The following is a 12,295-nucleotide window of genomic DNA, read 5'->3' on the forward strand; positions in this document are numbered from 1 at the left end:
CACGAAAGCTTATACCAGAACAAACTTAGTTGGTCTATAAGGTGCTACTGGACAATTCTTTGTTTATTTTTATTTTGACTGCGTCAAACCAACACGCCTACCTACCTGAATCAGGAGTTAGACTTGGCAGTTCTCCCACACAGCCACTCTTTACAGCTTCTCTGCTGACAGCTTGCAGGTCCCTCCCGCCCCAGAGCAAGGCATTTATTGCATGTTGCCGAGCAGAGAGCCAGGCAGACACAGAGAGGGTCCCTTGCAGCTCACCGTAGACAGAAGGAGGGGCCTGACACAGAGGGCCAAGGAGTGAAGGGGGAGCTACAGGCCAGTCCGGGCAACTGCTTCATCAAGACAGGAGCAACCTTTAGGAGACTCCGTGTATTCTTTGTTCTGCTTTCCTTTTTCTCTGATCTGCAAACGACCTGCTCTCCTTGTCGGCTCCCAGACATCCCCTCTCTACCCGATCGATTGCTTTCGAAGGCAACAGAGGCTTTGGGGCGCCTCTTTTTTGCCACAGCCCTCACTCACAGAGATGCTCCTTTGTAGTCTTGCTATATAGTCTGTAACTAGTTTTTGTTTAGTACAAACAAAACAACCCCCCCGGTCTCCCCCCAAAACCCTACCCCACCCACAGCCCGCCGACCTCTCAGTGGTGGTGCTTGATGAAGTTGGAGTTGTCGCTGAAGCGCTTCCCGCAGATAGAGCACTCGTAGGGCTTCTCTCCCGTGTGGATCCTCTTGTGGACGATGAAGTTGGAGTAGTCGTTGAAGCGCTTCCCGCAATCGGGGCACTTGTAGGGCTTCTCGCCCGTGTGGATCCTCTTGTGGCGGATGAGGCTGGAGCCCGTGTTGAAGCCCTTCCCACAGTAGGAGCACTTGTAGGGCTTCTCCCCGGTGTGCACCCGCTGGTGGATGAGGAAGGCGGCCCGGCTGACGAAGCTCTTCCCACACTCGGAGCAGTTGTACCACCTCTCCCCCGAGTGGATCCTCTCGTGCGCGATCAGGTTGGAGCGCCGCCGGAAGACCTTCCCGCACACATGGCAGGCGTTGTCCCTCTCGCCGGGGAAGAGGAGGGTCCCCGGCTGCATGCCGCTCTCATCCAAGTCCTCATACGTCCCCTGGGAGTTGATGAACTTCCCTGCTTCCCGCTCCAGGCAGTTCCCGCCGTACAGCATCTCGGAAGCTTCCCCTGCACCGGGGCAGTGGGGAACGGTCTGTTCGACCCTTCCAGACAACATCCAACGTGGCTCCAGCTCTCCGGAAGCTTCCGGGTCATTCTTCTCCGGGCTGCACAACTTCTCGTCGCCTGCTAGAAAGGGCAAAGGAATGGCATTCATTAAGGACAGGGGTGGGGAACTGCCTGTAGCCCTCCAAATGTTCATAGGAACAAAGAATCGTAGGAGTTGGAAGGGACCACGCGGGCCATCTAGTCCAACCCCCTGCAATGCAACAGTCTTTTGCCCAATGTGGGACTTGAACCCATAACAGTGAGATAAAGAGTCTGTCAAACACCAACGCCCATCAGCCCCCAGTGTGGGTAGTGGCTCTAGGATGAAGTCCTTTTCAATATGAAAATAATGATGATGATAATACAGTCATACCTCGGGTTGAAGTAGCTTCGGGTTAAGCATTTTCGGGTTGTGCTCCACGGCGACCCGGAAGTAACGGCTACTTCCAGGTTTCGCCACTCGCGCATGTGCAGACGCTCAAAATGACATCATGCGCAGAAGCGGCAGATTGCTACCTGCAGACGTGGGTTGCATTCGCTTCAGGATGCGAACGGGCTCCAGAACGGATTCCGTTCAAATCCAGGGGTACCACTGTAATAATAAATCCCCACACGTAGAAGAGAAGCACACAGGGAAATGGGCTAGCATAGATTTCTCTCTGCCATGCTGCTGTTCTGAATACTGAGATTTGGGGTGGGGAGTTGTATCAAGGGGCATCCAATTTTGCGAGGAAGAATGTTTGACCGCGGAATGGGCTCCCTTGGGGGACGATGGACCCTCCACCACTGGAGGTTTTTAAACAGAGGTTGGCTGGTCCTCTGTCTGGGATTCTGCAGCTGTGATTCCTGCAATCCAAGGTTGGACTGGATGACCCTTGGCGGACCTTTCCAACTGTGAAACTTTATGATTCCAAGCTTCCCTCTGCCGCATTCCATACACGCACAAACACATATGCACAGTCAGAAGTGGCACATGCCAGCATTAGGCTGCCCTTCTTCCCTACTTGCGAGAAAACAAGGACAGCATTGAGCTATCAGGCTTGGCAGGACGTCTCCCAAAGGCCACAAGGGGGGAAAGAATCAGAGCAGGAGCACAAACTGGGCACTGAGCCCTGGGGAGTTTCGGAAGGAGGCGTGAAGGCTCTGGCAGGGTGCTAGGGTCCTCCTGCCTCCTTTCCAAAGCCCAGTTAGTGCTTTCCCAGCTTTTGACCTCGCACAGGGCATCATAGTACACAAATAAGAGGCAAAGGTCCCAAGTTCAATCCCCAAAATTTCCAGGTAGGGCTGGAAGAGTTTTCCCTGCCCACCGAGCCACTGGCCATCAATGTTGACAATTCTGAGCCAGGTTGACCGATGGAGCCTCCTGCCTCCCATGTCCCCAGTCACTGGGGTGCAAAGGAGGCCGTGACAATGCTCAGCGCGCCACCGAGCAACCACGACCCCTCAGAGATCCTTACGCAGCAAGGGGGCGTCTCCTTCGCTTTCCTCCTTCATCCCTCCAAGCAGCGGCCTCTGCCAGGTGTTCAGAGAAGCCTTCTCTGCAGACTCTTCCTCCGCAAACGGGCGGATTGCCTGAAAAGAGGGAATAGGATCTCGTTCAAGGGGGCAGGAACAGTGGATGGATTCTCCCCCCCCCCCCGACTACCTTGCCAGCAGCACATCCACAAAGGAGGAATCATGTTGCAGGGGTTCAGGCGCTACTGAACTCTCAAGCTGGACTACTGCAGCACATTCCCCATGGGGCTGCCCTTGTGTTGGAGCAAACGCTTATCCAAACAAGGAACTAAACTACACTGGTGCCAGGGGCTGATCTGGATCGGAAGATTGGGGAATGCAATCCCTGCCCCCCCCCCCATTCTCAGAGTTTCCAGAAGCAGAGAAACAGGCAGAGATAGAAGCTGCAGAGTTGAGGGAGGAGCTACCGAGCTTTGAGATAGTAGCTAAGCAACCCGAAGGGAGGGAGCAGCTGGGCAATACATCAATTGAGAGTGGCGGGAGCTCCCTCCCTCCCCCCGAACTCAGAAGTCTGAGAGAGTCAGAGAACAGAGGAGGGACATCCCGTTTGAGCCCTTCTTGCTGCGGAAGTGGGGAGGAGTCAGAGTAGGCAACTGCTATCCTTGCAGAGAGTTGCCACTGTGCTTGCAACATGATACTGCAATAAAAAGAGTACAAATCTACCAAATGCTCATTAATTCTTATCGGTGAGTTACCAAGAAGGGAGAAGGGAACTCCCATACTTGACAACTGGTGAGTTATAACGTTAAAATGTATGTTATAAAAATGTGACACCAGAGCCGTGATCTGTCACCAATGGGAAATTGCACTGGGATATAGAGAGAATGGGGTTCTTAAAAATAATAATACAGTGGTGCCTCGCAAGGCGAAATTAATCCGTTCCGCGAGTCTCTTAGTCTAGTGGTTTTTTCATCTTGCGAAGCAACCCTATTAACGGCTTAGCGCTATTAGCGGTTTAGCAGCTATTAAAGGCTTAGCGGCTATTAAAGGATTAGCGGCTTAGCGGCTAAAAGGCTATTAGCGGCTTAGAAAAGGGGGGGGCGGAAAAAAAATCGGAACACTTGCAAGACGTTTTCGTCTTGCAAAGCAAGCCCATAGGGAAAATCGTCTTGCGAAGCAGCTCAAAAACAGAAAACCCTTTCGTCTAGCGGGTTTTCCATCTTGGGAGGCATTCGTCTTGCGGGGCACCACTGTAATAGCATTTTCCAGATCAGTGTAGCCAAGGAGTGCTTTCAAGCAAAAAGTCAGGCCAGCAACCCACTAGGTACCTAGCTGTAGTGGCATAACTAGCAGCATCTAGCCTGCATCTAGTGGCATAACTAGCAGCCCTCAATAATTCAAGTGCATTGCTAAGGGAGGGGAAACCGAGGGAAAGAGGCTACAGCTCAAAGGGTAGAACATTTGCTCTCTGTGCAGACAGTCCCAGTTTTAAGCCCTGGAATCTCAGGAGGGCTGGGAGATACCCCCACCTGAAACCCTGGAGAGGCTCTGCCGTCAGCGTGGACAACGCGCAGCTAGAAAAACTAACGCCTGACTTGATGCAAGGCATATTTCATTTGAGTCTAAATCAGCACTTTATAATATCCAGAATCGCAAGTCTTCCTCCTCCTCTTGCCTTCATTTTCCTCTTGAGTCCTCTTCGCGCCCCATCCCCCTTTAAACCCAAAGCTTGCCCCTCCCCTCTTCCCAAGAAACCTCCGGTCCCCAGTGCCCTCCCCACTTCCAGGGCCAGCCACACTCACCTGCTGCTCTCCCACCCGCCCCTCGTCCTCCCGCTGCCTCAGCAGGAAATCTTCCGCCAGAATCACCGCCTGGGTGCAGGTCTGGGGGCTGCAATCCCTCACCCAGCTCTGCATCTCCGGGGGCAGGATGGCCAGGAACTGCTCCAGGATGACCAGCTCCAGGATCTGCTCCTTGGTGTGCCTCTCCGGCTTCAGCCACTGGTGGCAAAGCCTCCGGAGGTGACGGCAAGCTTCGCGGGGGCCTTCCGCTTCCTGGTAGCCAAACTGCCGGAAGAGGCGGCACTCTTCACGCGAGCTGGCAGCCTCCTGGGCCTTCCTGCAGTCCGACTTGTCTTTGGCCAGGAGGCCCCTCTCAGCCTGGGAGGCTCCTCCACTCAGACCAGGCAGGGTTTGGGAGTCTGGCTCCCACCTAGGCCGCCGGCTGGTGTCAGCCATCCTGTCAAAAGGGGTCAGGGAAGTCTGCGCACTGTTTCTTGGGAGCTGTGGGCTGCCCCCCACCGCATGGGGGGACTCCAAGGCCTTCAGGAACTCCTGCAGCTGAGATTCCCACCGCTGCTGCAGGCCTTTGCGGGGCTCCCGGATCGCTTCCTCGGGGACAGTCCTTTCCCAGAAATCCCGGATGCTCTCCGCACGGATGACACAAGGCCCCCTCCCTCCGTCTTTCCCTGCCTCGGGCCCCGCAGGGCTCTGCTCTCCCACCCTCTTCTCTCGCTCGGCCTGCTGAAGACCTGGCGCCGACGTATCTCTGGACTCCGCAGCCATTTCCACCCCCACCCCACCCTCGGTCGATTCTGTCGGTCAGCCCTGGCAGCGCCACCAAGTCCTGAACTCTCAACGCAAGGAAGTTGTGTGCAGGGGGAAGCAAACGGCAAACAGGCCTGGCCCCTGAAACAGAGAAAAACCAGAGGCCAGAATCAGAGAAAGCTTAGTCAAGGGCGGGCAGCCTTTTCTATCCAAAAGCCAGGTTCCCTCAGAGGTCATCCTTTGTGGTTTGCTGGTGGTCAGAGCCAGGACTGATGATGGGCACAGCCAGAGGCAAATATTGTTATAGATCATTTAATCTGAAGTTTCCAATCCTTCCCATGGCCGGCTCAGAGTAGAGTTCATAAAGCTACACAGGTCTGCTCAGGAGTAAGCCCCACTGGGAGTGCTGGGATTCTCAGAAAAGCATATTGATGCCTTTTTTTTTTAAGTTCAACAGAAAAAAGCTACTGTTCTGGAGAATTTAAGAGCATAAGAGGAGTCCGGATCAGGCTGATGGCCCATCTACAGGTAAAACTCAAAAAATTAGAATATCGTGGAAAAGTTCCTTTATTTCAGTAATTCAACTTAAAAGGTGAAACTAACGTATGAGATAGACACATGACATGCAAAGCGAGATGTGCTTCCACTTCTCAGAGGTCCAATAGTGCTCTGTTTGTAATCCTTGTTTTGCTGATTTCATTGAATATTCTAATTTTCTGAGATGGTTAATCTGGGGTTTTCATCAGCTGTACGCCATGATCATCACAATGATAACAAATCAAGGCTTGACATATCTCGCTTTGCATGTCACGAGTCTATCTCATATATTAGTTTCACCTTTCAAGTTGAATTACTGAAATAAAGGAACTTTTCCACGATATGCTAATTTTTCGAGTTTCATCTGTAGTCCAGCATCCTGTTCCCACAGTGGACAACCAGGTACCTGTTTGAAACCTGCAAGAAGCAGGACCCAAGCAAACACAACCCACTAGTAGTTTCAAGCAACTGACCGTGGAGGCAGACAATAGCCATCATGGCTGGTAGCCTTCTCCTCCATGTTTAGAGGCAATCAGTGTGGCCAAGGGTTTGGAAAATAAGTCCTAGGGAGAACCCTCGAAAGAGCTGATGTCACACCATCCATTTAAAGCACAGGGCTTCCCCCAAAGGATCCTGGGACCTGTAATTCTCCCCTCACAGCACTGCAATCCCCAGCACCCTAAATGAACTACAGTTCCCAGAATTCTTCTGCGGGGAAGCCAGGAGCTTTAAATAGTGTGGTGTGCATCAGTTAGCCTTGAGAAAACAAGACACCCTCTTCAAACACCTGAGAAGCTGTCGCATAGAAAAGGGGAGGACTAGATCTAATGGGATCAGGTTATAGGAGGGCTGATTACAGCTGAAGGACAGGAAGAACTTCTTGATGGTAAGAGCAGTCGCACAATGGGACCAATTCCTAGAGAGGCTGCTGCGCTCCCTCTGGCTGGAGGTTTTCAAGCAGAGGTTTCCGGTTGGGAATAATCTAGTTCTGGGTTTCCTGCTTCAAGTAGGGGAATTGAACTAGATGGCAATGCAAAGCTCCTCTCAACTCTATGATTCTTGACTCATAAATAACCTTACCTTCTAATAATAGGAGCAGAGACATAGCTATCCAATTCCTACACTATGCAGAATTTTATGAACGTCAGTCCTTATTTTTATTTACTACTGAATTTTGAATGAATAAAACTCTGTTTACCCATAGGTCAACCCAATACAAATACAGCAAACCATCATTTTAACCTATTTAGCAAACAAATGCAAACAAGAAACAGATCTCCCAGATCTCTTTCCCAGTTACTCAAGAGCCAGTTCAGAACCTAAGTATCTATGTAGATCCAACTTGCACTACCCACAACCCTCGGATTTCTATGCTTATCTGAGAGTTATGTTCATCTCCACTAGTTCTTCCAAGGATAGCTGTCAATTACTGGACCGGCTTTGCTGCCCAACTAATTTCTACCAAGATATAATGCAGGGCTCAGAAAACCTGTGACTCCAGCTGGTGTTTTTTTTGGGACTGCAACTTTTACCTGCCTCAGCAGCCGGGCCAATGATCTGGGATGATGGGAGTTGTGGTCCGGCAATATTTAGAGGAGCTCCTCTAAATATTTAGAGGAGCTCCTCTAAAGGGGATCTGTGGGTCATCTAGTCCAACCCCCCTGCTAGGTGCTAGAAATCCAGAACTAGAACTTTCCCCCCAAATATGTCTGCCCAGCCTCTGCTTGAAGGCTTCTAGTGACAGAGACGCCACTACTGCTCTAGGTATATACAGGGTGAGTCCTTTAAAAGAGGCCCCATGGATACAGAATACACATGTTCCACGGGGCCTCTTTGTAAAAGACTCACCCTGTACAAAACTGATTTATCCCGAGTCAGACCATTGGTCCATCTAGCTCAGTGTTGTCTAAACTTGCCAGCAGCAGCTCTCTATGATATTCCCAGTCCTAGGTAAAGGTAAAGGGACCCCTGACCATTACGTCCAGTCGTGGCCAACTCTGGGGTTGCGGCGCTCATCTCGCTTTATTGGCTGAGGGAGCCGACGTACAGCTTCCGGGTCATGTGGCCAGCATGACTGAGCCGCTTCTGGCGAACCAGAGCAGCACACGGAACGCCGTTTACCTTCCCGCCTGAGCGGTACCTATTTATCTACTTGCACTTTGACGTGCTTTTGGACTGCTAGGTTGGCAGGAGCAGGGACCGAGCAATGGGAGCTCACCCCGTCGCGGGGATTCGAACCGCCGACCTTCTGATCGGCAAGTCTTAGGCTCTGTGGTTTAACCCATAGCGCCACCCGCGTCCCTACCCGAAGATAATCAGGGTTCGAAGCTGGAACTTCTCCATTCAAAGCAGATGTCCTTCCCTGCTGTAACTGGTTCCATTTTCAAACCAGGAAATCCGCCCCACTGCCAAGCTCCTCTTACCTCCACTTTCGGAGGTAGGGTGTGCCTCTGAATGTCAGTTGGGAATCACAAGTTGGGGAGAGCAGTGCTATCGCACTCGAGTCCAGCTTCTGGGCTTCTTTATGAGGATTCTGGTTAGCCCCTGTGAGCACAGGACAGGACCTTTGGCCTGATCTTATGTTCCAGGAGGAGGAGGCAGAGGCGCGGGCAGGGTTCCAAGGGCTAACCATAGAGGGGGAAAGCGGAGGAAGGACCGCAAGCGCTTCTCCCATAGATTTGTAGTGGTAGACTAGCATAGATGGTCTGATCTGCGGGTTTACTTCGGGCGCTATTCTCCCCCCCTCCTCCTGCCCCGCCTGATGGAATTGAGAGCTGCAGATGAAGCATGAGAGAAAAGATATAGAACTGCAGCAGCATCTTCATAGCTTGGACTTCGTTTTGCATGAAAAGTGGTTGCTGCTTGTAGTTATTTAATTGCAGTGTTTCATCAGCTGGTGTCTTGAGCAGCAACCTCTGGAAACGAAGGGCTAAAAACCAGCGCTGCTCTCCCAAATTATCTGGTCCCTTTTAACTTCGCATTTCAGCTGGTTGACTAAAATCCCTTATTTTGGCTGCTGATCCCTAATTTTCAAGGCTGCTGGTCCCTTATTTTCAAATCTGTAAGTTGACAGCTATGCCCTGAACCTGCCGGCGTCCACAACTCATACCCCCTGGCCAGGGTCCATCCAAGACCTCCTGCAACCCCACTGCAAAAGTGGCCACATCCTCCTTTAAGAGCAGCACCCAGAACTTACTAGCAGCATCTGCACGTGCGAAGTTTGAGGGCTTTTATGTTAATTAATTTGCATATTGCCTTGATCAAACAGCACAGAGGGAGGAAATTGCACCACCTTCTGCAAATCAAGCAGTTGTTAAAAGGCAGAGGAGCAGGAGTTAAAGGGAGAAGTTGGCAACCTCTGAGCTTGCAAAGTAGCCCCCCCCCCGCTCCCTTGGGCTTCCTGCCCATTTCCCACCTCCCACCCTGGATCCCTCCCCCCACAACTGCCCCCCAAGAGGATCACTTACCCGCTCCACCCCACCCCAACTCACCTGATCTCCCCCTCCCCAGGAACAAGCACGGAAGGATCTGGGAAATTCAAAGGCCACTTAGCCACGGTGGGCGGGGCAGGAAGTGACCGCCACTGTTTACATCCCGCCCTCCGGCCACAACATCCGGTCCGCTCTAGGAAACCCAACCGCGCCTCTTGTTCGTTTTAACCCCTTGGAAAGCGAATAATTCAATTAAGTGAATTAGAAAGCGGAGTTTTGCTACTGATGGCTGAAATACATTCTTCCTGGCAGCTCTGGAACTGTGAGCTGCGAGAGAGAACCACGCAGGGCCTCTTTTTGGGGTAGATAGGAAGAAATATTGCCGGAAGAAATATCAACAACCTCAGATATGCAGATGACACAACCTTGATGGCAGAAAGTGAAGAGGAATTAAAGGACCTTTTAATGAGGGTGAAAGAGGAGAGCGCAAAATATGGTCTGAAGCTCAACATCAAAAAAACGAAGATCATGGCCACTGGGCCCATCACCTCCTGGCAAATAGAAGGGGAAGAAATGGAGGCAGTGAGAGATTTTACTTTCTTGGGCTCCATGATCAGTGCAGATGGTGACAGCAGTCACGAAATTAAAAGACGCCTGCTCCTTGGGAGAAAAGCAATGACAAACCTAGACAGCATCTTAAAAAGCAGAGACATCACCTTGCCAACAAAGGTCCGTATAGTTAAAGCCATGGTTTTCCCAGTAGTGATGTATGGAAGTGAGAGCTGGACCATAAAGAAGGCTGATCGCCGAAGAATTGATGCTTTTGAATTCTGGTGCTGGAGGAGACTCTTGAGAGTCCCATGGACTGCAAGAAGATCAAACCTCTCCATTCTGAAGGAAATCAGCCCTGCGCGCTCACTGGAAGGACAGATCGTGAAGCTGAGGCTCCAATACTTTGGCCACCTCATGAGAAGAGAAGACTCCCTGGAAAAGACCCTGATGTTGGGAAAGATGGAGGGCACAAGGAGAAGGGGACGACAGAGAATGAGATGGTTGGATGGTGTTCTTGAAGCTACCAGCATGAGTTTGATCAAACTGCGGGAGGCAGTGGAGGACAGAAGTGCCTGGCGTGCTCTGGTCCATGGGGTCACGAAGAGTCGGACACGACTAAACGACTAAACAACAACAGGAAGCCTGCTTGTGCCGGTCAGAATCCTTGTCCGCCTGACCCAGTGTTGCCTGCTCTGGCTGGCAGCGTCAGGCGGAGGCGGGAAGGGCTGGGGGCCGTAGGGCGGGAGAAAAGCCTTGCTTCTGGGGCTCCCCCCGGGCATCTGGTCGGGCCCTGTGAGAACCAGATGCTGGCTGCCTTTGGCCTGATCCAGGGGGCTCTTTGTACGCCTTTTCCACGCTCCCCCTTCTGATATTTCAATTTGATAGACTGATTTAATTCATACACCGCCCTTCATCCGAAGATCTCAGGGCAGTTCACAGCATAAAAATATAAAAATGATGCCTTTCTTAAACAAATGCACTGTGAGTCCGAAAAAGCTGGAGGTCTATGACGTAGCAATCACCTTCCCATTCATCTGTCCCCTGTTGGCTGCGATCACTGTCATTTATACAAAGGGCGAAGGACCTGTTGTCCTCAAGATAATATTGGAACCCCCATACCCATCATCCCTGATCACTGGCCATACTGGTTTTGGCCGACGGGAGTCCCCCAACATCTGGAGGGCCACAGGTTCCCCATCCCTGGCTTAGCTGCATCCCCTCTGGATTCTCCCTCAGTGGCAGTACCTTTTTAAATTTACGTATCAAAACCTTGAGAGTCCTGGGATCATAGACTTGGGGAGGGATCCTCAAAGGCTGTTTACTCCATCCTCCTGGCAAGGCAGGGGCAAGCCACAGCGACAGCATCCTGGCCATAGCTGTCTACTTTCCCCATTTCTTATGAGGAATCCTATTCGGAATAAGGGAATTTCCCTTAAAAAAGAGGAAATGTTGACAGCTATGATCCTGGCTAAGTTGGTATCTGGCCTCTAACAGAGGCTTATGCCAAGCTGGTATTTTCCACTGTCAAAAGTAGCACTTAACATTTCAGTTCTTCCAAACGTTAAGTCAAAATTTCTTTTTGTTGGTATTTGAACCCACTGGTTTGGATCCTACCCCTGCAGTATACATGGAGGAGCCTTCAACCTTCCAGATGTTGCTAAACTGCAAACCCTATCATCCCTGGCCATGCTTACTGGTGACATTTGAAGGGCCTAAGGTTCTCCATACCTGCTGTAGAGTAGAAAAAAAAAATTCCTTGTGAGTTCCCTCCAAAGTTTTCCCCTTCCCCCAACATAGAAAAAGATGGCACATTTGGTAAGTTAATGGTTTACTTACAACCTCAGCCCAGATCTGAGGTCCAGCTCCGAGGGCCTTCTGGCAGTTCCCTCACTGCGAGAAGTGAGGTTACAGGAAACCAGGTAGAGGGCCTTCTTGGTAGCCCAATGGAAAGCCCTCCCATCAGATGTCAAGGAAATAAACAACTATCTGACTTTTAGAAGACATCTGAAGGCAGCCCTGTTTAGTGAAGTTGTAAATATTTGATCTTTTATCACATCTTTAATATTCTGTTGGGAGCCGCCCAGGGTGGCTAGGGAAACTCTGTCAGATGGGCAGGGTATAAATAATAAATTATTATTATTAAATTATTATTATAACCCACCCATCTGGTTGGATTTCTAGCCCCAGCTCAGACCTCTTTACACACTGAGCTTCTCAGGTAGACTGGAAGGAGGACAAAGGCTTGATTACCTAGTTCCTCCCAGGTTGAGCTAAACCTGGCAGGATAGCTTTCTCTATGGTCTTAACCCCTTCATGCATTAACTAGACTTAAGCATGTTGGTTATAGGAGGCTGGTTATCCCACACTTCTAGCCCATCAAAAGAGCCTGCTGGATCAGGCCAACAGCCCACCTAGTCCAGCATCCTGTTCCCCACAGTGGCCAACTCGATAAGACACCTCTGTGAAGCAGATGACAAGAAGGGAATGTGCACAATAGTCCTTTCTTGCTCCTGTACCCCAGAAACTGGTATTAAGAGATGGGCTGCATCT

The 12,295-nt window shown here is 51.0% G+C and overlaps 1 protein-coding gene across 2 annotated transcripts; it reads right to left on the bottom strand.

The window, feature by feature from the left end:
- Window positions 1-631: 631 nt before the first annotated feature.
- Window positions 632-9,352, bottom strand: LOC309524909 (uncharacterized protein). Of its 2 annotated transcripts, none has more exons than XM_082210138.1 (4): window positions 9,254-9,352; window positions 4,482-5,366; window positions 2,682-2,796; window positions 632-1,302 (listed from the first exon to the last, which is right to left on the bottom strand). In XM_082210138.1, exons 2-4 carry the CDS (start codon window positions 5,241-5,243, stop codon window positions 644-646), a joined length of 1,536 nt encoding a protein of 511 aa, XP_082066264.1. In that variant the 5' UTR covers window positions 5,244-5,366; window positions 9,254-9,352; the 3' UTR covers window positions 632-643. The 2 variants fall into 2 exon arrangements, with proteins under 2 accessions (XP_082066264.1, XP_082066263.1); XM_082210137.1 differs by having other exon boundaries at window positions 632-1,305.
- Window positions 9,353-12,295: the final 2,943 nt, after the last annotated feature.

Source organism: Podarcis vaucheri (assembly GCF_965113315.1).
Source record: "Podarcis vaucheri genome assembly, chromosome: 2".
In the NCBI taxonomy this organism is placed as follows: domain Eukaryota; kingdom Metazoa; phylum Chordata; class Lepidosauria; order Squamata; family Lacertidae; genus Podarcis; species Podarcis vaucheri.

What these genes read in the sequence shown, in the direction of transcription:
- LOC309524909 (XM_082210137.1), bottom strand. Translation starts at nt 5,243, where the DNA reads ATGGCTGCGGAGTCCAGAGATACGTCGGCGCCAGGTCTTCAGCAGGCC. An exon ending in GGCGGGTGGGAGAGCAGCAG is followed by an intron (nt 2,797 to 4,481) that starts GTGAGTGTGGCT and finishes CCCTCTTTTCAG; the next exon opens with GCAATCCGCCCGTTTGCGGA. An exon ending in AGGAGACGCCCCCTTGCTGC is followed by an intron (nt 1,306 to 2,681) that starts GTAAGGATCTCT and finishes TGCCCTTTCTAG; the next exon opens with CAGGCGACGAGAAGTTGTGC.